Raw genomic sequence first — 24,116 nt, forward strand, 5'->3', positions numbered from 1 at the left:
TGTAGTTTTCATCTTCGATATCAATATGAGGCTAATAATTGTATCCTGAAAAACAGTGCATGGGTGATATTTGAGTGGGTGGAAGGAGAGGTGGGTGTAGCAGTGATATGTTAAGGGATGTGATCCCTCACTGGCCTCCCACACGCTAAACTTCCACTTGTGTTTGATACGGCTCTCTTTTGGCAATCTGTGGGTACTGCGTTGACAGTGACTTGATGTCCTATTGTTCTATACCATTTTCAAGTGTTATTAAAGATTCATATCAAGGAAGAATTAATGCGTAAAGGTCTCAGAATAAGGATGAGTTTCTTTGTCTCACCTTGCTTCCTGGAAGTGGAGCTGTTCTGCTTATTCTCCTTATAAACCAGCTGTTTTATCCACAGCGTTGGAGCAGTTATCTCTGCAATGACAGGATGACAGAGGACAGATCAATAACTTCCATACTTTTAGATGATCGTCACAGAATGTACCACAGCTAAGCTTTATTTAGCCACGATCCGGCAGTAGCTCACTAGCACAGCCAAGCTTTGCCCACAAAACCAAAATTGAAATTGCAGTCAAGATCCCAGCTTTTCCAAAAACATCAAATATGTCATCTGGTATTTTCAACAGCTGGAGTTTTCCATTTAATATAACAGGGCATTCTTAAGAGATGGCGTCTTGAGTTTGAATGTTAAAATCTTGACTCACTGCAGCTTCGCTGAGGTGTCAGAATAATCTGAGGATCAACAGGTTTAAAGTACATAAAGGAGAACCCTGGTGAGCCGAAACGCTGTGACAACATCCTATGCACCTCAGCGAACTAAGGGACGATCTTAGCACCGAGTTACAGGTGGAGGAGTAATAACAGCAGACTTACCGTCACCCTCAGGGGGGACGTGAGTCTCCATTGTGGGTGTGGGCTTGGAGCCATCATCTGGGTTGAGGGTGAGAAAGAAACGGAAAGAGACTACCATTATTGAGGTTAATACAATCTACTCTCCAGAACTGTTGAATGGTTGGGATTTGCACATGGCCCGGCCAAGTCAGATAGAAAAACAGACAGAGAGAGAGAGAGAGAGAGAGACAGATAGAATAATAGAAGAACGATCATCCACATGTAGCTCCACATCTCTCACATACACATGAATCAACTTCTCGCACTGACACACTCACAACACCAACATGATCAGGCTGCACATTCAGCACACTTCCTCACAATCACACTGTAAACTACACATGCATACGCTCACATACACACACATGAGGGGACCACCCTCCTCATCACAGGACCTGCATGAGTGCAGTGCAGGTGTAGCTCACTCACAACCAATCCAAACAGAGGTGAACGGACCTCTGAACAATGGAAGGAGTGTGAAGAAGAGTGAACTTCTTTCTTGAGTTTCAAAATAAGATGATGCGGATGTTGATTCGGTCCGTCGTCTGATTGGTTGGTCTGCACAAAAACGCTCATCCGGTGTATGAAGTGACGTTGGGCAATGATACTGGTGGTCCTCTAAGGGTAATTTCCAATGAGTGACGATCTGATCATTATTCTGGCTCCACCCCAAAAATCACCCTCGAACTCACTCAATGGTCCATGAGAAGCATCTCATATTGACATGTCCGCATTTTGCCTAAATTTGTTCTCGATATTCATGTCATTCGAAATAAAACTATTTTCGGTTTTCCCCCGGATGAACACATGATTACCTCATGGTCTTTCCTTCAGCATCACCCTCAGGATAAACCTGATCCTGATTCAGGTGTGTTTCTAGCATATGCAGCAATAGATGAATATTATATACTCTCAAGAAAAGCACCAACAAGCGTTCTAGCAGTACCTCTTTAATACAGAGGTTCTCGGTTCGATTTGGCCACATGCTAACCACATAACGTACTAACCACATAGTGTATAAAACAGTAGTATTTTTAAAGATCACTGTATCACCATATTTACGACTATTCATCACAATTCAAATGAATGAATCCCTCCCAAGTTTCTTTGCTCCCAGGCTGAATAATTTATCATTCTCTTTCGCGATGACCACAATATTGCAATACTGCCCTATTGACAAGCCAACCACAGGAGATGACGAGCAACGGCCGCAACCACTGTGTTCACGTTTTAAATTTTTGTAATTCTTGCATCGGATACACCGCATGTTTACACTATGCTACAAACGGCAGCAGCGTGATGAGTTGCAGAGCGTCTTCTGAACTTTCTTTCCCTTCTGCGTTCTGTATTTAACAAAAAACAAGCGTTGAGTTGTTGGAAAAGTGTCATCTTTGTCATTTAAAAAGCAACAATATATCTAATAATAGCCTAACAATAATGCCTATTTAAATTGCTCTAAACTCAGGATAAATGCACAAGAATAAATATAAATGAGGCAATAATATCGCATATAGAGCTGTTGAGCCAATCATGACGGCGCAGAAATTACTTCACCGCGACAGCCCTACTTTCAAGTATTTAACATTTTCAAATTATAGTGTTGTCTCAATAAATATTCTCATTTTGGCACCCAAAACTTGTTTACAAGTTACTATGAAGTGGTCTTAATCTGTTAGTTTACATATGTGTCACTACATATTGATAAAATGTGTTTACAAACCAGTTAACAGCATATTCTCACTGTTCTAACATTTTTCCACAGCTGTCATACTGTATGAGAAAAAGGAAATATCCTAATACCATTAAATGTGTGATAGTTGCTACTGTATCTTTTGATCCCAGTGTAACAAGAACAAACATTTGTGGTGTTTGGCACTCACACACGTAGGATGACACAAGTGAATGAAAACTGTTCATATTCAGTAACAAGGTTGAGTTTTGCTATCAGACAAAAAAAAATATTCAGTCAAATTTGATTTAAAAATGGCCCATGCATTACATTTTACAGTGTAGCACAGGACAGAAGAGTCAATGTCCTATTTAAGAAATCGATAAGTTGTAATGGATCTGAGATAATGCTGTGAATTCAGCTACCGAGAATACTCACCCATGTGCAGTGTCGTAGCATCTGGAAAATTCCTTAGGAAGTAATGTGATCAACAGCAAACCACAGAGAACTGGAGTCATTCTACAAACACTAAAGTCCTTAAATCAGAAGGACAAACTGACCTGACCTGGTCAAACTGTGAACAACAAAATACAGCGGTTACTGCGTTGGTCTCAGACAAGTGCAAACCTGGGTCAAACGCTAGTCAGAAAGAAGCACCAGTATTTGTTTGATCTTGTTTTTTACACTTCCTAAAATTTCCAATTTCGATGTAGACTGAGCTGCATGTTAAAACAAATTCTGTAACTTACAGTATTTGTCAATTATTGTTTGATCCAGGTCTGGACTGTGAGCTACAAACTGCTAGGGGGGGGGGGGAAACAATTAATGGAAGCATCGACAGCAAACCCTTAAGTTGACCTCAACAAGAACTCTCTCCTGTATAGAACAACATCCCGGTTTGGAAACAACTAAAGTGCTTAATAATAAAGAAACCCTGAGAGGCTGTCCATCTCTTCTGGGTTTAAAAAGAATCTTTGCATTAGTTTTCACTTCAGTTTTGTTCAATTGATTGAATTACTTTGATGAAACCACATGAAAGCTGTAGAACTACATTCATTCTATATAATTTCTATAATTTAACAACAGATCCAATATGAAGGTAAGGCTTTCATGCCAAAGAAAAAAATGCTAGTTTTAAGATGTATTATTTAGCTATAAAGAGCATTTAAATCCAAATCCACGAAGTAAAACATCAGTCATGTACCTTTCTGCTCTGCACAAATATGGACTTTGCACGGATCAGACGGAACAAAACCAGGTCAAAAGATATTTTGAACTCTTTCTGTGTCTTTCATACAAATGGAAACACTCGCACGCATGCACACACAGACTTACAGCAGATCTCAGCTCACCTTTTCTACCAGAGTTCGGTGGCCCGGGTGGTCTATCGGTTACTGACCCTGTAAAGAAAGAAAGAAAAAAAAAACACATAACATGTACAAAGCAAAGACTAGACAGCAGCAACAACTCCTGTGGAACATTTAAAGACTTTGATTCCAAAATGCTGTTTATCCATTTTAGAAACAAAAAGAAACACTTAAAATGTAAATGTGATTGTTCCAACTAAACAGAAAAACTCTCACGCTTTACCCAACCCACTGACATCTTGACTTAGTTAGACAACGTTTGCTGATTATATTCTGTTAGTACATGATAGCAGGCACACATTGAAACATTGCGTTATTTTATTGCTGACTAATGCAAACCTGTGTGATCTGCACCATCTGTGGATATGCAGTAAAATTAAGGAGTACATTTGCAAATATCATTCTGGTTTGGCGCATGCAAGCAGTCATGCATGCATGGATGCACGTGGGGGGGAAATGATTAGACAGTGCAACCAATTACAATGAACGGGCAAAGTGGAGACATTTTGAGTAAAGGCAACTGGAAGGAAATTTACTACCTGACAATCCACTTGTCCCAGCATGAGTTCCCATAAATTCACGGAAGTTTCCTGCAAATGTATGTGAGATGATTGATTTGGGTCATAGTTTACGGGGGCATCTGAGCATGTCAGTAAAGGTTATTTGTTGGGTAGGTACGACTGTAGCAGCTGTATACAGGTTCAGGTTCACTGTGCCCAGATTCTGGTCCCAGTGTCATACATACCTTTGCAAGAAACAATGAAGATATTGGATCTTATGCAGGACAGAAAGGAGACTGCTGGAGACATTGTTGTTCCATAAACTACATTTCAGAATTTCATCAACTTTATTTAAACCTGGACAACTGAAATTGATAGTGCTGATGGAGGGCAGGAAAAATTCACTGAAGTTATTAATTTCTTCATGAAATATGTGTTTTTTTTTAATACATTAGGACTGCTTTTCTTTATCTATTAATCTGCAGATTGTTAAGAATTTGGATGGTCTTTGTCAAAACTAGTGAAAAACAGCCATCACAACTTGCCCAAAATGACGTCTTAAGAGTGCTTAATTTGTTGAAGCAATGTTCCAAAACCTAAAGTTATTTAATTTACCATCACATATGAGAAAAGCTGCCTATTATTCCTACATTTAAGAAGCTTGAACCAATAGACGTTTACCGTTTTTGCTTGAAAAATTACTGAAACGATTCATGGATTAATTCATTTACAGAGTGTTAATATGAACAAGCCTGGTTGTTTTTCCACCAATACCAAATAGACATTAGGGTCCTGTTGTGCACAGAAGAGTAAATGGGAAAAGCAGTGTGGAGTTTTTTTTTGTTTTTTTTTGTATGAATGGATACGCAACCATGCTCCATTTACTGATTCTATTGAAAAGACTGCAACTCAGCAGGTGCCAAGAGAAACCATACAGGTGATTAGTGGCACAAGTGGGGAAATGCAGAGAGAAGGAGGCAGAGAGAGGGAGATGAGGAAATTGAGGGAGGATAAGACGGAGGCAGCGGGAAGCCTCTGGCGGTCTGTTGAGCAGCTTCAGAGGGGCATGCGACCGCTCTCACCACACTCTCCACACAAAATTTGCACCATATGCTCTTGTGGCTGTGCAATCCAATTCTGGCAAAGACCCCTGTGTATTATCTTCTGAGGGAAAATGATGGTGATTATCATAAAGTGTTCCCATCCAGGATGAGTGTTCAGAGCGCCACTCCCTCTCCTCCGGCCTGCTGAGAGCAGTTAGACGACGGGGGGGGGGGGGGCGGGAGGCCCCTGGATGTATGGCCATTAGCCTTCTCATTGACCCTGCACCTGCTGTATACCACATGACATGTAATACACATGTGCCCACAGTATGCAAGACAGACCCTCTTTAACTGTAACCCAAAGGCCCAGACATAGGTTCTGCCTCGAATGCACCGCATCCATTCTGATTCTTTTGTTTGATAAGAAACTGAAGCCTATATATTAAAAACATTTGTATTTGAATTGTGCCAAAAACTCCAATTCCTAAAGTGACTGAAAGATAATTGGCTCAAACCTCAGTGACTTGGCTTCCAAGCACTGCTGGCTCCAACATCTTACAAAGGCAGCCACCATTGAAACATTTTAAATGCTCGTTATGCTGCCCCTCCCCCCCTAATAAAGAACTATCGGGAAACATCCAACCCTTCTACAGGAGTTTAAGTCATACAACCTGTTAGACATTACTCTGAAGTAGAGCTGACCTGTTTGCACAAATAACTCTAATCACCAACGTGAGCAGTGCCGAGGCAGAACAGATGCAAGCTGTGTTGCCGATGTTAAGATGAGATTCTTATGACAAACATTTCATCCACAGGTTGCCGGGCTTGTTTCCCCCCCCCTCCCCCAGTACCTGAACACACCGGGGTCCTGTTATGCACAGAGGAGCCACTCACTGGCTTGCCATCACTGGTGACACACCAGCAGTAACCTGTCAGAGTATGGCACTGGACCTGCATATGCAAAAAGGTAAAACACACTGAGAGCTTTGTAACATACATGATGTAGTTGGTGTATTTAACAGAAGGTGAAGAGCACAATAGACATTTTCTATTTAAGTGAAGTGAAACTGATCTCTTGGGTGATGTGAAGGGGAGAGTTCACGAGAGACTGTTGGTAAAGTGAAGGATAAAGAGGAAGAAAAACTGTGGAGGTAGCGAGACAGACCTGAGCAAATGTTCCATCCTCGTTGCATTCTGGGATAAACATGGACTCTTGAGGTCTCCTGGCTTGTTCCAAAGCCTGGTTCCTCTCAACGCGACACTTGGACTGACCTGCATCTGTAACAGATTAACAGGACAGCCCGCTCTCACACACTGTATACAAACACCACTGCTGTTGTGTTTTCACTGAAGACGTGTGTTCTGTGTCAACAACACCCCGTTCACACCTTGGGAGGAGCTGACCAGTGCGACCACAGTTTACTACTGTTGGCCACTGAGCGCCGTCTGATGTTTGAGTGCCTTGCTCAAGGACACCTTTGTGATGGACATAAAGTGAGAGGAGCATTATTTATTCACTCATTTTAAATTCTCCTTCCAAACCACATTGTTAGTGCTGAGGAGTGCGTCATGGACTCCACACTGATATTTAGAAATGTCAGTGGAAACTGAGTGACTGACTGTGTTCCTGCTCTCAGGGGACGCAGATGGAAGTGGCTGAAAGGTCAGAGACTGAAGTGGGCTCGACACCAGCTGGTCACTGGTTCAAAATCCCGTCAGTAACTACTGTTTATATTGCACTCACAGCTCCTGTAGAGTTGAGCTTCATGTTCAGCCGTTCGTGTATACACGCTCACACCGGGGGGCTGACCGGTGCGACCGCAGCCCTCCACTTTTGGCAAACATTCTCCCTGCATAAATAAAAGTTTTAAAAAAAACGTGTCTCTGGACCTGAAAGGAGACAGACATGTTGTCTCCTCCAGAGTCAAAGACTGACAGAGCCAGAACTGGCTGATGAAGTCACCGAAGAGGACAGACGTACATTCAGTCTTACTTTAGAAAGACGCTTATTAAACTTTGTGGCGCTTGTGTCGTTTAGAGAACAAGCTAAATCAGTCCAATGTCCTACGGAAGACCTCAATAAATCATTTAAATAAGTCTGTGCTTTTAAGTTGTGACGAGACAGAAATAACCGAACATCCAAAGGTTTGTTTCTTTATTTATTTCTGTTGTAAGGAGAGTTTGATTGACTGCCAAACACATACTATATAACCTGGCTGAAGAAAACCTTCACTTTATAATCACTTTGTGTTTGAATAATGAGCTGTTTCTTGATGATTGACAGCTAAACAATGAACAAGCAGGTCTGCCTGTTGTAATAGGCGTAGCTATGTGTTTGTAGTTGTTTTGCTGTAATTTATACCTCTTGTAGTCACATTTATCAGTTGTGTTTTCATCTGAATCTCACGCATACCTCAATAGGCGTTCGTCAGGCATTTGTTCATGAGCTGCCTGCCTAAATAAAGCAACAGTTTCACTACAACAAAACAGGCCTGCCGCGTCTACAAAGACTGTGAGCTTTGCCCAGCTCTCCTTTCCTTGGCACACCGCTGTTATTATGAAACAAAACCTTGTATTAGCATACAGAGAGAACAAAATTCACTCCAAACATGGATTTGGTGGGGAATGCTGTTTTCCTAATGGACAGTGGGGCTGAGAAAGAAAAAAAAAAAAAAAAAAGGGAGGAAATGCCAGGTTCCAACCTTGACTCTAGACCTATCAATCTCTGCTGTGGTTGAGTGGCTGGCATCCAGAAACTGAGGAAGTGTGTGATCCTGGTCTGTAAAGACTTACACGCCTACAGCGAGGCGGAAAATGAAAGACATCTTCAGTTCAGTTCCACTTTAGACATCTCCTCTTCAGTTCTACTTTTCTGTCTGGGTGCGTTCACTCAAAGCTGCAGCAGCTTTCGTCTCAAGTAAGCCAGTGCATTGCTTTCTAAGTTTACAATACATAGTGTCAGATTTAGTGCTGTCTTTGCTACAGAGGACAGTCTTACCATTTGAGCTCCATCTCCTCGTTTGTAGACCTGGTGATCAGATTCAAAAGGTGTTTAGTGGCCTTACCTTTGAGCTCCAGGTCTCTCGTCTCAGATGTGGAAGTTGGTGCCGGAGCCACCGGCAACTGATCGATTATCACCCAATTTTTGCCTGAAACACAGAAAAGTCACTTGAAGCTTTGTGGGGTCGTGGCATGGTTAAGGGATGCTAGCATGCAACTGGCAACTGTGTTGTAAATCAAACCAATATTTTTAGTCAGTTTTTCTTAGGAACCTTTCCGTTGGCCATAGAGGCAGGAGCAGGCAATATGGCGTTATAATAAGTATTTATCCATCATTCACCCCTAATTGGAATCCTCTTTTCCATTCATCGCAGTATGTTTTGTAAAAGACTAAATTATATATTTCATCTTTCCAAGTTATATTACTGTCAAGTAGTGCTGCAGTTGTAGGCACAGACTGTTTAGAAAATCCTTGTTAGTGCATTCATGGAAACAATGTGCAAACATGCACGTCATGAAAATGTTAATAGTTTCTAGCATTAAAAAGTCACAGATGACTCACAAATCTGAGTTTCCTTGAATGCACCCTGACAAATTACTCCACCTGCAGCTAGATTTCTTGATGCACTGGCGTCAAGTGAAAACCAGAGTTCAATCCTCACCTCGACACCGGCCGCGGTGTGCCAGTGTCAGTGTTTTATCTTTGCAGCGCGCCCTCTGCAGTTCACAGCCGGTCTCATAGCTCCGGCCGTCCGAGCCGCACACCGGCTTCCCCTGCGTCCGAGAGCAGATGACCCCACAGTGACTGTCCCTGTCTCCGATCAGCCACTGCAATAAGAAATACTCACTTAAGGTTTCACATAACACAAGAGTTGCGTCTGAAAGATATTGAGCTGTTTCCACACAGAACTGCTTTCCTTTTGACTCCGTTACGTTCTTTCTAGTTTCACCGTGTTTGAACAAAGGCTGCATTCAGCTGAATCTGAGATTATGCCAAACTAACGTACAAATTGGACACATGGGTCACTTGCCCATTTTGCTCAAAACATTTCTTTCCTCCTCAAGCACTTGACGGGCGCTGCCCTTCTTTGTTTAGGCTACTGTAACGAGGGTGTGAGGGGCTCTGCTCTGAAGCTCAACCTAGAGGCTAGTTTATGTAATTGATCTTTGGCTGAAGACAGTTTGAACCTTGATTAAGTTTCAAAGGAGCCAAACCACATTCAGAGCAATGGGAGTCCTTCTCCCTCTCTCCCCAGGTCTTTACTCATGATCTATTAGTGAGTCGGTTCTACTCTGCCGTTGGAAGTCGGCCTTCTCTCTGACAGCAGTGATGGGTCTTGGCTTTGCAGCTGCCCTTAAATATATTTAAGGTCTAAAGGATTTCAGGGGAGCACAAACTTTACCAGGAAGATGGAGTTGTGGGTTAGTGAGGAGAGAGAGTAGGTGTGTAGTGAGGAGCACCAGAATCCTCTGCAGTGAAATGTGTTCCAGCAGCGTACCTGAGCCAACTCTTGTTGAAAATGTTTCAACTATTTGAAATAACACCAGGAGCTCTTGATTAGTTCTTCATTTCTCGCATGTAATGATTAAACTGTGTGGGCTGCTCAAACACCTGTTTCGAAAAAGACCACAAAAGAAAAGAATTTAACAATTCTCAAGTAGGGACGTGCATGTGAAAACCTTTCTCAAATGCAGTTTTGACCCAAGGTCTCTCAAAGCAATCAGCATAGTGTTGGTTGGAGCTCCTGATCCGACACAGGAGATGTCATTAGGGGCAGGTATGGATGGAAGAAGGTGATGGAAAATAAAACGCAGCCAGAAACAAGAGGCACAGTTTCTATCCTTCACTTGCCAACTCCTATCAGACGATCTTTTCAAAACGATCCACAGTACAAATGCGTGTGTGGAGCTTGCATGTATACAAGCACAACTTTAATTCTCCCTCTCCCCCCCCCCTCATCCCAATGCCCCTCTGTATTTTGAATAACATCAAAATTGTTGCTTGGAGACAGATTTTCTCCAAACATAGAAAGAGCAATCAGACGGACCTGAACAAAGTGTAGATGGTAACGAAGCCAAACCACTGATGTCATGAATGAGCTGGTGTACAACTGGATCTCATATACAAATGAATCACCAGGAGTCTTCATCTTACTGCTCTAAACGGATTAACCGCATGCCAGTGTATTTTGACTCTGTCAATGCAGCACTGTGCGCCCATTTATGCCTTTGCGTTGGTATTATTATTATAAAAAGGCTCCAGAATCCGTCACAGCCAGCCTGTCTGAATTCTTTGCTCCTCTAACCATTCTGCTCCGTAGCGACTGCCAATTACATCATACTTTTAAGTATCCGCCAGTGACACTGTTCTTCTGGACAATTTGACTGTCACAGATCAGTGGACACTTGCACTAATCACCTATAATCTGCTCATTACTGAAGGAGTTCAGCTCAACGTGAACACTGTCTGAAAATCATTCTACTTAATATTTGAAAAAGTGTTTTAGGGTATGTCGTACACAAAAAAATAAATCGAACAATGCATGTTGCATACTATAAATAAGCAAAACTAAATTTCGATTTTTAATAAAAGAAACAACGTAAAAGGACTCCACAGCCATGCTCAACACTGAATGCTAAGGTATGATGTCTATGATGTTCACCATCTAATGCTAACATGCTAACATTTGGTAATTAAACGTAACACAAAGTACATCCGTGGTTGAAGGGAATGCCATTAGTTTTGCAGGTATTTGGTATTGGACAAATTAAAATTTTGACTTGCTGGTGACGTTAGATTTGTAGTCAGGGCAAAACCAAAGTCATTATAACTCATCTTGAGAAGAACATAAATGTCTGTCTTTTTGCAATTCTTCCATTTACTGTTGAGATATTCTCAAAGCCACAAATATGAACCGCATTGTGGCATGAAACGTCAGGCAATCACCAAAGTCATTATAATACATCCTCTGGGGGAACATGAACATCTGTTGAGATATTTTAGTTCAACCCTTAAACCTCTGGTATGGCTACAAATGATGAAGACTCCCTCAGCCACAGTGGCAGCACACTCTTACCACTTGAGTTTGATATTCTTTGTCACATTCTGGCTAATATGTCTCTCTATGATGACCTGGAAGTGTCACAGGAGTTTAAACTTGTTGTAGCACAAATTACAAATCCAAAATGTGGTGGACGTAAACGAGCCGCAGGTCAGAAAATAATCACTTTTTGGTTTTTTACTTTACTGTTACCAGAGAGTATCTGCCAGCGCTGACGGTTGTGACGGTCATGGACATTCTTTCCTAAATCCCAGCAACTTAATCAAAAACGGAGTCCAAAATTCATGAGGTGAACAATCTGCCAACTGGTGAGCTAATATCACCTGTGTTCAATGCAAATTAATTGGTTTGGATCATGTTCATATTAGTGAAGATTTTGGCCCTTTTTCAAGCTTGTTTTAGTCCTGAAACAGATGAAAACCTATTGGAAAGAATGTGGAATAATTTCACCCCATAGGCCATGTTTTTACAATTAAATATAACATTAGGTAGACTGGTTGGGAAGTGTTTTTGCCGTAGAGAAATTAGTATCGTGTCTGTCAGCTCAGGCAGGTACTTCATTATCTGTAAAGAGCAAAGAAAGAGATTAGACTTTTCCTGAAATAGAAAAAGACACTGGAGCTTCAGTATTTTCCAGATAAAATCAGGAGATGAGGTAACCGGGTGGTCCAGTGTTTTAAATAAAAAGTGTCCTGAACATACTGTAGAGGTTTACAGGTTTTTATCTCTACATAAAACAATATGTCTGTTAGAATATCCAAGTTCTGAGCACAGAGCGAGTCGTTTGGCTGCTTTAACTCCTCCATTGAAATGCTTCTCATAAATTGAAACATGAAAAAACTTGTATGACAAGGTGAAAGGATATTTAAACAAACAAGAATAATACTTTAGATGACACAAATTGAACTCGCCTCTCCGTAACAATATGTCCAGAACAAGCCAGACGGTTAAATGAGATTTCAGTTTTGGCATTGAAGCATAGTAGAAAATCTCTCGTCTGACAACTCAGAGTAAAACTAAATCATGATGTGCCTCTTTATGAGAAAGTGCAGACAGAGAGGAAAACATAGCACATCATTTCACTTAACTTGCGCGTCGTCCTCTTGGCTTTGGTAAAGGACGGGAACAATTCAGTAGTCGGAAAAAAGATGTGTATCTGTGTTGTATCAGTTTTTTCCTCCCTAGAATGAAGTAGCATGTGGCTAGAAGCAAGCAGTCACACGTTCCCCTCACAGCAGGAGTGTGTATGGAAAGCAGTTTGTCTACGTGATGAACTTTCAAAATGTGTAAATCAGTATACAAAGCAAGCCGTCCTCCCCATCCCTGACTCACAGCCTTAATGGATTCAACCACTCTACCTCCTCTGTCATAATAAAACATTAAATCAAAGATTTTGAGACGACATTGTCCAGTAAGTGGAAATAAACACTCCCACCAAGTCTCCCACACGTAGTCATTTGTTAGTCATACTGTCCCACCCACAGACTCGTCTCCCGTAAAGGTGAAACCCGAAACTCAGAAAAAGTTTCCCAATTTACAGTTGGAAGTTCTGTTACTTGAGTTGAAGATTTAAAACAAACAATGAATGCATGCTTGAGGGTACATAAATACTGATAGGACCATTTTGACTTCTTTATTCAGCTTTTAAGGTGAAGCTGGTGGCTGTCGTTGTAGTCTCGTTTACTCCGATATGTGCACATGAGACCATCGGAATTTATCGAGTTATTAATTATGAAAAGACAAGTAACTTTGCTGAAAGTTAGCTTGAAATAAAAACTATTTCTTGGGGAAAAAACACAAATTGTTTTTACAGTCTTTTGTTCCTATGGATTAAACAAACTGGACATAAAGAGTTAATTAGTGAGCTTTAGATGTGCTCGGTAATGCTTTTACCTTTTGGACAGAGCCAAGCTAGCAGTTTCCCCCGGTTTCCAGTCTTTATGCTAAGCTAACAGGTTGTAGCTTCATATCTAACAGACAGAGAGAGGTGTTGATCATCACATCAAGCTATCGTCAGGAAAGTGGATAAGCGTGTTTGTCAATGTGGAACTATTCCTGCTAATGACAACTGGTCAGTTACTGATGCAATTCTTACAAGGAGCTGTGTAATGCACTCTGTGTAACTATACTTGCCAAAGAACTGTTTCAGATTATAACAGCCGTGGCAAAAACCTCTAAATTAATGAGAGAATCTGATCTAATCTAATCTTCAGACTCTCTGCACTGTATCCCTGCCACTGCTCAGGTCGGATCAAGTCTCACAACAGTCTCTACGGCACCACTGCTTTACATGACTTCCTCACTACAATAAATGTGCACGTGGTTCACATTTCAATCCTGCCAAAATAAAGTTCACCCATACCAGCAGTGAATGACACTGAGCCTGGATCACATGGTGAAAAACAACTGTTAACCCGCGAGGATACACCAGAGGAGTGAGGTTTGTCTTTTAGTACCACACAAAGAAGTTTGTAGGCAATCAGCAAAGCATTTGACAGCATTCATACGCTTTGTGTGGTTCCTAGTTCACCAAATATCTATTGACAAATCACAAATCTGAATTATCCTGATGTGGTAAACCCCACCCATCTGGCGGCTTATGGAGGTTAAAACAAATACGAGTTATTTTCAGTTACTGTGTCTGACCCAGGTCTGTTTGACGGCAATCAGCTGCTACAGTGTTAGCCGGGATTATGGGACCTGGCATTATCTCCTGAGGCAAAACAGCCCCTCATGTTAGGCCAATAATGGCTGGGGTTGAGACCCGCCCGACGTCCCATAATCAAAACCAAACAAACACATCTAAATTAAACAGACTAACATGTAACAGGAGCTTTTGTTGGATCTGTTGAGGAACACGCGCTGCTCGAAATAACATTAATTACCTAAACCTGTGGGGAGAAGTTCGCTCATGTTCCCTTCCTGCAGATCGTTATGCAACAGGCAGCACATCAAAGATTTACGGAGCACCCCTGAAGGATTAATCTCACTTTAACAGCTGCTCAGAGACCCTTTCTTTAATTCACAAGTAGAAAAAGAAGAAATGTATTTTTTAGAGAGACAGCTTAAATAGAAATCCCCAAACATTGTGAGTACACGGCATCCTGGACACCCAAGAACCAAAGAGATGAAGTCAAAGATGAGCTGACCCTAAACCTAAAACACCAGGGAAGTTACTAGTTTGGTACCAATATCTTGACCGGGAAACAATGAGCACTGAGATTCTCACATTTAACAAGCCAAATTCCCCCTACACACACACACACATGCACACACACGCACACACACACAATCTCACACACACATCTCAGCCAGAAGCACACTGAGCCCTGAGCTCTCTCTGCACCACTCATAAAATAAGTGAAATGCAACCCCCATTGTGCAACAGTTACAACATTAACAAAGTGGTCTTTTTTTTTCTTTTTTTTTTACCGTCGCTGGCAGCGAATCTACTCCAGCCTGAGCCTCAGCAGTGGAACAAGAACAAAGAATATGATTACAAAATGATTATTTTTATATATGCACGCTTAAAGGGCTTACAGGGGAAAAGCAGGCCGGAACAAAGGTAGTAAATAAACAAATCTGTGGATTACGTCTCCTACAGTAAATGCAACAAAGTAAAACTTTCCAACTGGCTCATTGGGTGTAGGGTAGAGCTAATTTCTTTGGACAGATTTTTTTATTATAAAAACACACATATAACACAATATAAACAGTAGATCCCCTTTTCACCTTTATTACACGTATCAACCTTTTTTTTGTCGGGAATAAGCTTGCTATAATTTAGTTTAGCAACATGTTACCTGATTTATATCCCAGATGCACCAGAGCTGTGGTGACAGGAATAAGAGGAGTGTGGACAAATACAAGGCCTGCAGCAAGGCCTTCCAGTAGGCTAGCTATTGTACCTGAGGCTGAAGTTGCATTTGGAAATCACTGTATTGCTGTCACTGTTAAAACTCACAATAGTACCCCAGTCCACACCCATTAGAGTTAATTCATACCTCTGGTTAGTTTTAAAATCTTACTGCCAGAGCTCTGAGTTTTCATCTCCAGATAACTGTAACTGAAACATCTTAATTTCTTAATGACACAAGAATATTTGTGGCACACACATTTTAAAGAAATTTCAGCATGATTTTGCATCTTTTCTAGATTTGATCCGTGCTTGCCAGTACAATTTCCTTCATCAATTAAAGACATTTTTTTGAAGAGAGGCTGTTATGTAGCTGTATATTTTGCTGCTATGGAAAACTGGATGCTGAACAATTCAAATACAGGCAGCAATATGGTCGTCGTTATACAAAGCAATGGTCCGAATTTGAGATTTCTCTCATGATTGAAACTCCATTCAGTCAAACATCTTTAGTTGGAGAAGCCCACTGTAGTGACACCTCCACTTTGTTCTAACACGCGTTGACTGAAGCTCTCACCCTGACTTGATATATCACATGCTCCTTGTGCTTAATGACATTACTGCTTCCACGGAAAAGGGGTTTGCATGCACAGACGGAGATCGGCTACATCGGTTTGCGTGCGGATGTGTGAGTGTGAGACGGCGAGAGGGAACGCTGTGTGCCAGCTCCACGCTTCGTGTGATGCGCTCATTATCCCCTTTGGGCACAACAACAACAAACAATGCAACAACACCAACTCGTACATAAATACATACATAAATGGTCATCTAATGCATCTCTGTGTCATTAATCAACAGGCGTTTTGGCATTCGCTCAATAGCCAACAAGTGGATTACTCAAATGGCGGAAAAAGGAGAATAAAAGTGAGTCAACCACAGAGGAAAGAAGCCAATGAAAGTTGTCCACCAAAGTCGGGGCTAATTGTATACTGTGCTTTTAACGGGCCACGGTAAACACTTTTGTCCGATAATTAGCATTTTGTTTTCAGGAAATAAATGGAATGTCATCCCTCATGCTGTTTTCATTAACACACTTTACTGGGAAAAAAAGTAGAGAAAATAAAAAAGGAATCTATGGAAAGTTGCTCACTTCTTCTCCATCCTCTTTTTCCTTTTAAAATTCTAATTGGGTTTTGTCTTGAAAAACAATGTTCAAAGTAACCCTTTAAAACCCTTAAAACAAAGTTGTAGCATGTCGTGATCGCAAAGGAGCTGAACAACTTTCACATCGGAGGTGCAAAGTGTGTGGGACTTGTGCTGAAGACATTAAAGTGTCGTCCCCTATTTCTTTTAATTAGATATTTATGTAATTACTGTCATGTTTTAGCAGGTAACGTAGTTCTAAAGTTTTGTTTTCTTTCATCTCTCCCACCGGACTGAATCGACAAAGAAATGAAGGATGCAAAGAAATCGGATTTGGCTTTTTAATACTATTAAATACTATTCATTCCTTGTTTGTCATTTAGTCTATCTGGCAATCCGAAAATCCATTGGCATTGATGATTTCGACCACATTAACATAGTCAAATGTAGTCCTACACAGTTTTACATTCACTCTCTTTTAGCTCCGTTTTTGGTCTCCACCAACTCCTAAAGGAAATATCTGGCTCTTAAACTGGTAAATGCTCCACTATGTTCACCAGCTAGTTGCCGAATGTGTCTGTTTGCTGAGCTGATAGCATCCAGCTGTTACATCTGGAAACAACGCTGATGAGATCAGTAAACCAAAACAGTAAAGTTGTTGATCTGAAAACCAAAACCATAAGCTGAAAGACACTAAAACACTGCGTAAAGCTCAAGGGATTTGCAGAGTTGGGTGATAGTTATCTGCGGCTTTATCACTTGGAATGGCTCTTGTTCACACAGTGATTTGATTTATTGTTTTCATTTCATCAGCTTTAATGTCTTGCTATGGTTATTAAATCAGATTTCCTTTTTAGATGATGTTCAGAAGATTAAATATGACATAAATGAGAAGGATGACTTCCTTATTTTTCTTTTTGAAGTGGTGTAAAGCAATCAAAATGAAAGTGTGAGTGAAGGGGCAGAGGGAGGTGTTCCTCCTTTTCGGAAATGACTCTAAATCTGATTAACAGCATTCCTTGTTTGTCACTAATGCTACATCCTGGCTACAGAACAGTCGGCTGTCTCTGCAGTTCCCAGGATGTATGTGTGTGTGTGTGTGTGTGTGTGTGTGTGTGTGTGTGTGTGTGTCCGTGTGTCCGTCACACATTTCAATAGATTTTGCCACCATTGCATACTTTGACCGAGACCACACACTCGCTCATATCAAAGGAAACGATTAAATATGTGTGGGATAAGAGGCTAATCTGCTGAGCTACTTTGAGAGAAAAAAGGAAGTGTTTCTACCGTCCTGATAATCTGAAGGATTACAGAGAGCTGTAATTCTTTTAACAGGCAGCCTTCCCCTCAAACAAAGACTGGAGCATGTCACCAACACAGCAAATTTACATAGAGCAAGTTCCCATAGTGGACTAAACAATTGTGTAAAAGCAAATGCATAAACCACAACTATCAGGAGGATCTGCAGGGGGAAAATGCTGAGGGAAGTTGTGATGATCTGTGCATGAAGCTCACTGGACTGAAATCAAAGAGCAGGACGCTGACTGCATTTCACTACACTGATTAGAAAGACCCGAAATTGAGCATGAAATGCGTTCCCTGATTATGCAGTTGTCGGAGGGAATAGACATATGTAAGCAATTTGATTGGTCGCTGGTTGAGCAGATGAAAAGTGAGGAAATATCCAAAGACAGTGAGCTTTAGGGGCGTCCCAGACTAAGAATTGACATAGTGGAATCTGAGTGGTCAAATCTTTTTTTTTTTCTTTTTTTACTCATTGATACCCTTTTGTTTAAGCTCTATTTATCTGTAGAAATATAGTAAATAGAACTTTTGGTCCTAATTCCATTTTCCGCAACCGATGAGAAGCTACAGGTCAGTCAAGGGGAGAAGCAAGCTGCAAACAGCTGTTACATGTGCCTTCCCCAGCGGACTGTAGAAAATCTAGCCTCTGATAGTGTTAGCTCCTATGTGAGTGCTCTGGTTAATAAATGTATAGGCCTAATCATTGACTCTGAAATAGCCATGTTGTTAGTTATGTATGATAAATTATCTTTAACCACATTTTCCCGTCACTAGCATGATTCAACTGTGAGATTGGCAGTCAAATGAGGCTGAGCGCAGCACTGATATCTGGAGGATAAACCATTTTGATTTTGCACACTACATTTGCTTCGCTAAAGCACCAACCTCAGACCAAAAATGTCATTTTTTACACAAGATTTTAAATATCAATTGCCATATTCACATAATTTGACGTAGATATTCTTAATCCAACAAGGATTTATTCTAACCCTAACCCTTCTGAGCGAGGCAAGCGGCGTTACCACGGTTTTGCACTCAAGTTACCGCAGTCTTGGAGAGGGAGGAGTGAGCTGAGGGGTATTCAGTTGCTTGCAATCTGTAACCACACCGCTAGATGTTCCTACACGCTGTCCCTTCAAGCCAAAGTTATGCACAAGAATCCCAACAAGCTCCCCAGAGGACGAATCCATCATCTATTCAAAAACACAAATTTTAAGTGAGAACAGCAAGGTTCTGAGAACAGAAGAATATGCTGTCCGTTTTCAAAATCACACCACTAAACAACAAAAGAACCCAAAACCACAAGCTTCGTCACCAGTAACAGTTGTTAAGGGATTTTCCCTGTAAGCGCCTAATCAGAAACTGCTGCTGAACAGAAAGTCAGGACAAAGTTTAATCTGAAAGGTTTGTATTTCATGACTCCTCACAGAAGACGACGATGCTAAACTATGACCTTATCGCTTTGCCAAGAATGTTTTTCCCCATAAAGACTAAATGGTGAAATGTGCACTGAACGTCTGCGTGATTATGGCCAACAGCTCTTCTTCTGTGCATCTCAGTGGTTTGATTGTTAGGATACAACCGTCTCACTCTGTCCCCTTGAAACGGTCTCTCCCCATTCGACTATTTGAACACTACCTAAAAACTAGGTATCCTTCCACTTAATAAGACACACATATGCTCCAATGTAAAACGCAATATAAAGTGTTATATTCACCTTCTATGGTCATGCGTACTTTGTATAAATAAATAAATCTCCAATCTGTTACATCCAGCGTCCATAACACAACTTCATTGCATCTCAAATGAAAAAATGTCACACATTCCATTTTTTAATTTTTTTATTATTCTACTCATTTTTCTATCTTTTTTCCATCTTCAGTTCCTGATTTCTTCTCTTCCCAAAATGCCCATTGACATAACAGATGTGAACTTTGTGCTCTTTTCTTTTTCTTTTAAGTGTCAGAGAAAACACAAGTTCTATGAGCTTTTCCAGTTGAGTAAATGCATTGTATTCAGCAGTGCTTTTCTGCAATTCTTTTCTCTTGTATGGTTTCTCCGCATCATTTCACCTTTAAATATGTTTTCAAATTAGTTTTCTTCTCTCTTAAAGAGTCTAGTTCCTGACTTCCATTCCTTTGAGCACTGTCAGCATAATTACGGTAAGTCATTGGTTGAACATGCAACAATCACACACAGACACCTGCACCCATACGCTGCATGCATCAACACACACACATGCAGACTACTCACACCTGCGCTGTGATCTACCTCACACCAATAAAAAGGCTTTCCTGCTTTCCCAAGCTGGAGGTATGTACTCTTGGCTGCGTCGCCGCTCGAGCCTGGCTCTTTGTTTGTTTTTTAATGAGTTTATGATTCTTCACTGATGCCGTCACCAAGGTATGCAGGTCGACGGCTCATCGCATCCCATCCCCGGCGCTAACAGGTTGATTTGATGAGGGAGATTAAGGATAGATGGGTAAGAGTGGACGGCGTCCCCATTTGTTAGGCCTCATTCCTGATTACCCCCCCTTGGGAAACAGATTCCCTGAAGTGAAAACCATTTAGAGGAAACAAGACTTTGCCTGTGTTCCTATATCACCATAGGAAAATGTGTGATCCCCACCCTGAACCATCATCATCATACATCCTTATCATCTGAGCGGTGCTGCCCTCCCTCTAGCCGATGGACACATTGCTAAAACAATAAAGGAGACAAAGTCAAAAGTTACTCTTTCAAGATTGAGGACGGAGTGGGATGGACAGACTTATCTGAACTGCTGCAACAACAACGATCACAAGGCAAAAAGTTCAAATTGTCAAATGCGTTGTTAGTGTCCCAATCACTCCTATTGAAATGTTGGACGTTTGCACTTATTGCATCATGGAGCCTCCGGGGAAATGGGGAAATGAGGAAGGAGCAGTGCTATGCGGTGAAGTTAGCTCAGGCTTTCGTCCGTGATATCAACGTGGAAAGTGGGGGTGTGAATTATGGTATTACGGCAGCTGTGAGCAATGTTGAAAGTATCTGCTGTGGTGTGAGTGGGGGTGTGCAGCAGGCCAAGTGGGACTGGATTGGCCCAGGAGGAGGATGAAGTGGATGTGGAGAGACTGTTTAATTTTTGGGGGGGGGGGATAAAGTTGAGATAGAGATGCTACGATTGCTCACCGAACCTCGGGGAAGTTTTCAGCGTTTCCTTCTGTCGAAACGTTTTTGTCTCTAAAGCGTCAGCTTTTCAAATTGACATCACTCTCTATTTTAGACTTTATCCAGTGTGGTTTTGAAAGTTTCCCGGCCTGCAGAGGAGCCTGAAATCCTCTTAACTAAAGTTTGAACAGAAAGTAGAAGCGGTTTTGGAAAATTTCAGTTCAGATAGATCACCTTTCTTCTGATTTCCTAAACACCCGAGCACTTGTTGTAGTATCCCCTGTGGCTAACCAAAGATCTGTCAGCTGAATCAGACGCAATATATACAGCAAACTCCGAACTCACTCGTGTGACCGTGAAACCAGTCACTCCACTCTCATGTTTGAAATTATTTGGGCAGTAGGAAAACAATTATCTAGTGGGTAGCAAAGAAGTGATTACGGAAAGTATAATTCACTACGACTCTTTCCACAGAGCCGCATTGACCACTGTGTCCCGTGTAGGGAGGGAGGGAGGGAGGGGTTCAAAGACATTGTGAAATAGGTCCAATATGTGACTGTTGCATATTCACCCACCCCTCTAACCACAAGTATTACTCTGCATCTGTGAGCTGAAACAATGCTGTTCTCCATCACTTCTTTCCCTCTCCGCTTGGCCAGTGCCACAGGTATTTGTTTAAAAGAAACTGCAACAAAAGGGGGAACAAATAAAGCAGTGTGTGTGAGAGAGACAGAAAGGGGAGAGAGTTTAAAAAAAGAGATGGAGGGACATGACGGTAACAAAGATCTGTCCTCGAAAAGTAGAAGGGATACGAGCAGAGATGCTGTGGTGAACAAAATGCAGGTCCATATCTTTAAAAACAGTGTTTTATCATGTCTTACACTCTGATTGCAGTACTTTAAACACAGAGATCGGGACTCAGTGCTTCCTCTGATGACTAAAAGAGAGAACAAGTCTCAAAATTGCAGCCATCAACAGCCAAGATGTCTTTTTCTGGAAGAGTAAGGCAGCTTATAACCATGTAACCCATTGAATAGACTACACTTAAGAATAATGAAGAATTTATTCCAAAAATAAATACAACATAGGCCTTGAAAAGTCTTGAATGTTGATGAAAAAGCTGCATTGTAAACATTACTTATCATTTATAACTTATTGCAGCAGCAGGCTTTATTTACTTGACAAGATAATCAGTAATAAACATTATTTAATTCGTATTTTGGCTGAATTTCTTTATGTTTCACCTTCCAAAACATGTTATTTCGAGTCTTTGACTGTCTGTTTTGAAAGTCCTTGAATCTGTTGACTTTATTGATTACTCTGTGGGGCTCCTTTCTATGATTCCCTTCGTTTTTCACCTGGTCTAAAAAGAAACGCTCACGTGAACTGCATAATACACCTCTGCACTATATTTCTAATAACATTCATACATACGTCGATAGATTGCATTTTAAACATCTGCGGATTGCCTGAATTCCAGTAAATTTAACAAAGCGGTTAATCATGCCGTCAAAAGCACGATCACACTTTTTATATATTCTGATAAACTACGGCTTATATTCGCACAGTATGCATGCACTCACCCGTGAGCCCGGCTTCTGTGCGGAGACTTGAGGCAGGTAGCAGAGGAACAGAGGCGCCCAAAAGCGAGAAAAGGTGAAGAGAAGCAAACTTGACAATAACATAGTTGATGGTCGGTGAGCTGCAGGTAGTCTCTGTGTGTCCGTCCGTCACACTGATGATCAACAGGTCCAAAAAACACTCCTTCACGCACTCCAATCTACTTTCCTTCTAGTTATTTCCCTTTTGTCTACTTCTCCAATAACTAATCACATAGTGCCGCGCGTGGGATGAGCAATCATGACTCGGCGGTGATCATGGTCATCGGGTTTTTTTTTTTGGTTTTTTTTTATCCACTGCGGGAGGATCAGCTGTTCATCACGGGCGGCTTCCACAGGTTGAGTCGCGCTTGTATCCATTGCGGCTTCATTTAAAACGCAAAGGAGGGAGAAGCAGCGCTGACTGACACCCACAACCGTCCAATAGCAGCGAGGGACGGCGTTAGAAAGCCACGCCCACCTTTAAACTGGTCCAAGATTAACTCTCCACGGAGGAGAAAGGGGCTGCTGTGGTCAGTCAGTCAGGAGAAGCAGCAGCTGCAGGGACACTCAGTGTATTATCATCGGTCTTTGAGAGCAGGAACAATGGCCGAGCAATTGTGAAGTCAAATTTTAGGTTCTCATCCCCATTCAGAGACATATAATGCTCAGAGACATATAATGCTCTATAATAGCCGAGTATCCTTCTGCCGTGACATTTAGCCTGTGTACTTGGGTTACAATAGAAAACATCTATTGAGTAAAGTCAATAGCTGTCACAAGCACCGCAGGGGGTCGGTGTGTGTGTGTGTGTGTGTGTGTGTGTGTGTGTGTGTGTGTGTGTGTGTGTGTGTGTGTTGAAAGGATGGGGATTCAGAGGTTGGTTGGGCAAAAACGTCTGTTTGTGACACTTAATCCCTAGTTATTGTTCGTGGTTTAACTTGTTTTTAAGAGTAAACCTTATTATTTGGAAGAGTATGGTGGCTGATCACTGTAAAGAAAGCAGCAGTAATATATATTAATATTAATATTTGCCTAAATTCATGAAAAATACAACCATACATAATAAATATTTTTGCAGTTGAAAAATACCAAAGTAATGCTACACTTCCTCGCCCTTTTATTAGGTACACCCAGACAATCTAATGCAACCACTACAACCTCTCCACCACGAATACCTTTTACAAAGCTTAAAGTATTCACTTTTTGTGAAACTTTCCGAGAGTTAACTCGATTACCTTCTAACCTCTGAGATTGTACTTAGTGCTGGTGTTTTATCGGACTATATTGACAAAACAGCAACACTTCTCAATATAATGCTGTCCAGTTTAACAACAACCTCGAAACATATCGTTCAATTAAGACCTCTGACAATGAAAAGTGAACATATCGTTTATGGCTTAGCTTGGTGTATTGGATTGCATTATAATTTACAGGTGTACCTAATAAAGTGGCCTCTGAGTGTATATTTCAATAAAACAGATGTAAGTAAGTACATCTAAAATATTCAAATGTGTAATAAATACATTTTTATTTTTACTATAC

General features: G+C 41.2%; 1 protein-coding gene across 5 annotated transcripts in view; it reads right to left on the reverse strand.

Moving 5' to 3' along the window:
- The window catches only part of smoc1 (SPARC related modular calcium binding 1), a 42,510-nt gene extending 19,556 nt beyond the window's left edge, over positions 1 to 22,954 (reverse strand). Inside the window, exons 1-9 of one of the 5 annotated variants that reach the window (XM_031847250.1) lie at positions 22,557 to 22,954; positions 9,119 to 9,284; positions 8,522 to 8,605; positions 6,622 to 6,734; positions 6,308 to 6,407; positions 4,453 to 4,503; positions 3,899 to 3,946; positions 860 to 916; positions 320 to 400 (exon numbers count right to left, since the gene is read on the reverse strand). In XM_031847250.1, the coding sequence (XP_031703110.1) occupies positions 320 to 400; positions 860 to 916; positions 3,899 to 3,946; positions 4,453 to 4,503; positions 6,308 to 6,407; positions 6,622 to 6,734; positions 8,522 to 8,605; positions 9,119 to 9,284; positions 22,557 to 22,658 (802 nt within the window). In that variant the 5' untranslated portion in view covers positions 22,659 to 22,954. Of the gene's footprint in view, positions 1 to 319; positions 401 to 859; positions 950 to 3,898; positions 3,947 to 4,452; positions 4,504 to 6,307; positions 6,408 to 6,621; positions 6,735 to 8,521; positions 8,606 to 9,118; positions 9,285 to 22,556 lie in introns of all 5 variants that reach the window. The other 4 variants (XM_031847248.1, XM_031847249.1, XM_031847252.1 and 1 more) reach the window with 4 other exon arrangements.
- Positions 22,955 to 24,116: the final 1,162 nt, after the last annotated feature.

This window comes from Anarrhichthys ocellatus, unplaced genomic scaffold (assembly GCF_004355925.1).
Source record: "Anarrhichthys ocellatus isolate YVR2014 unplaced genomic scaffold, GSC_Weel_1.0 scaffold7, whole genome shotgun sequence".
NCBI classification, from domain to species: Eukaryota; Metazoa; Chordata; class Actinopteri; order Perciformes; family Anarhichadidae; genus Anarrhichthys; species Anarrhichthys ocellatus.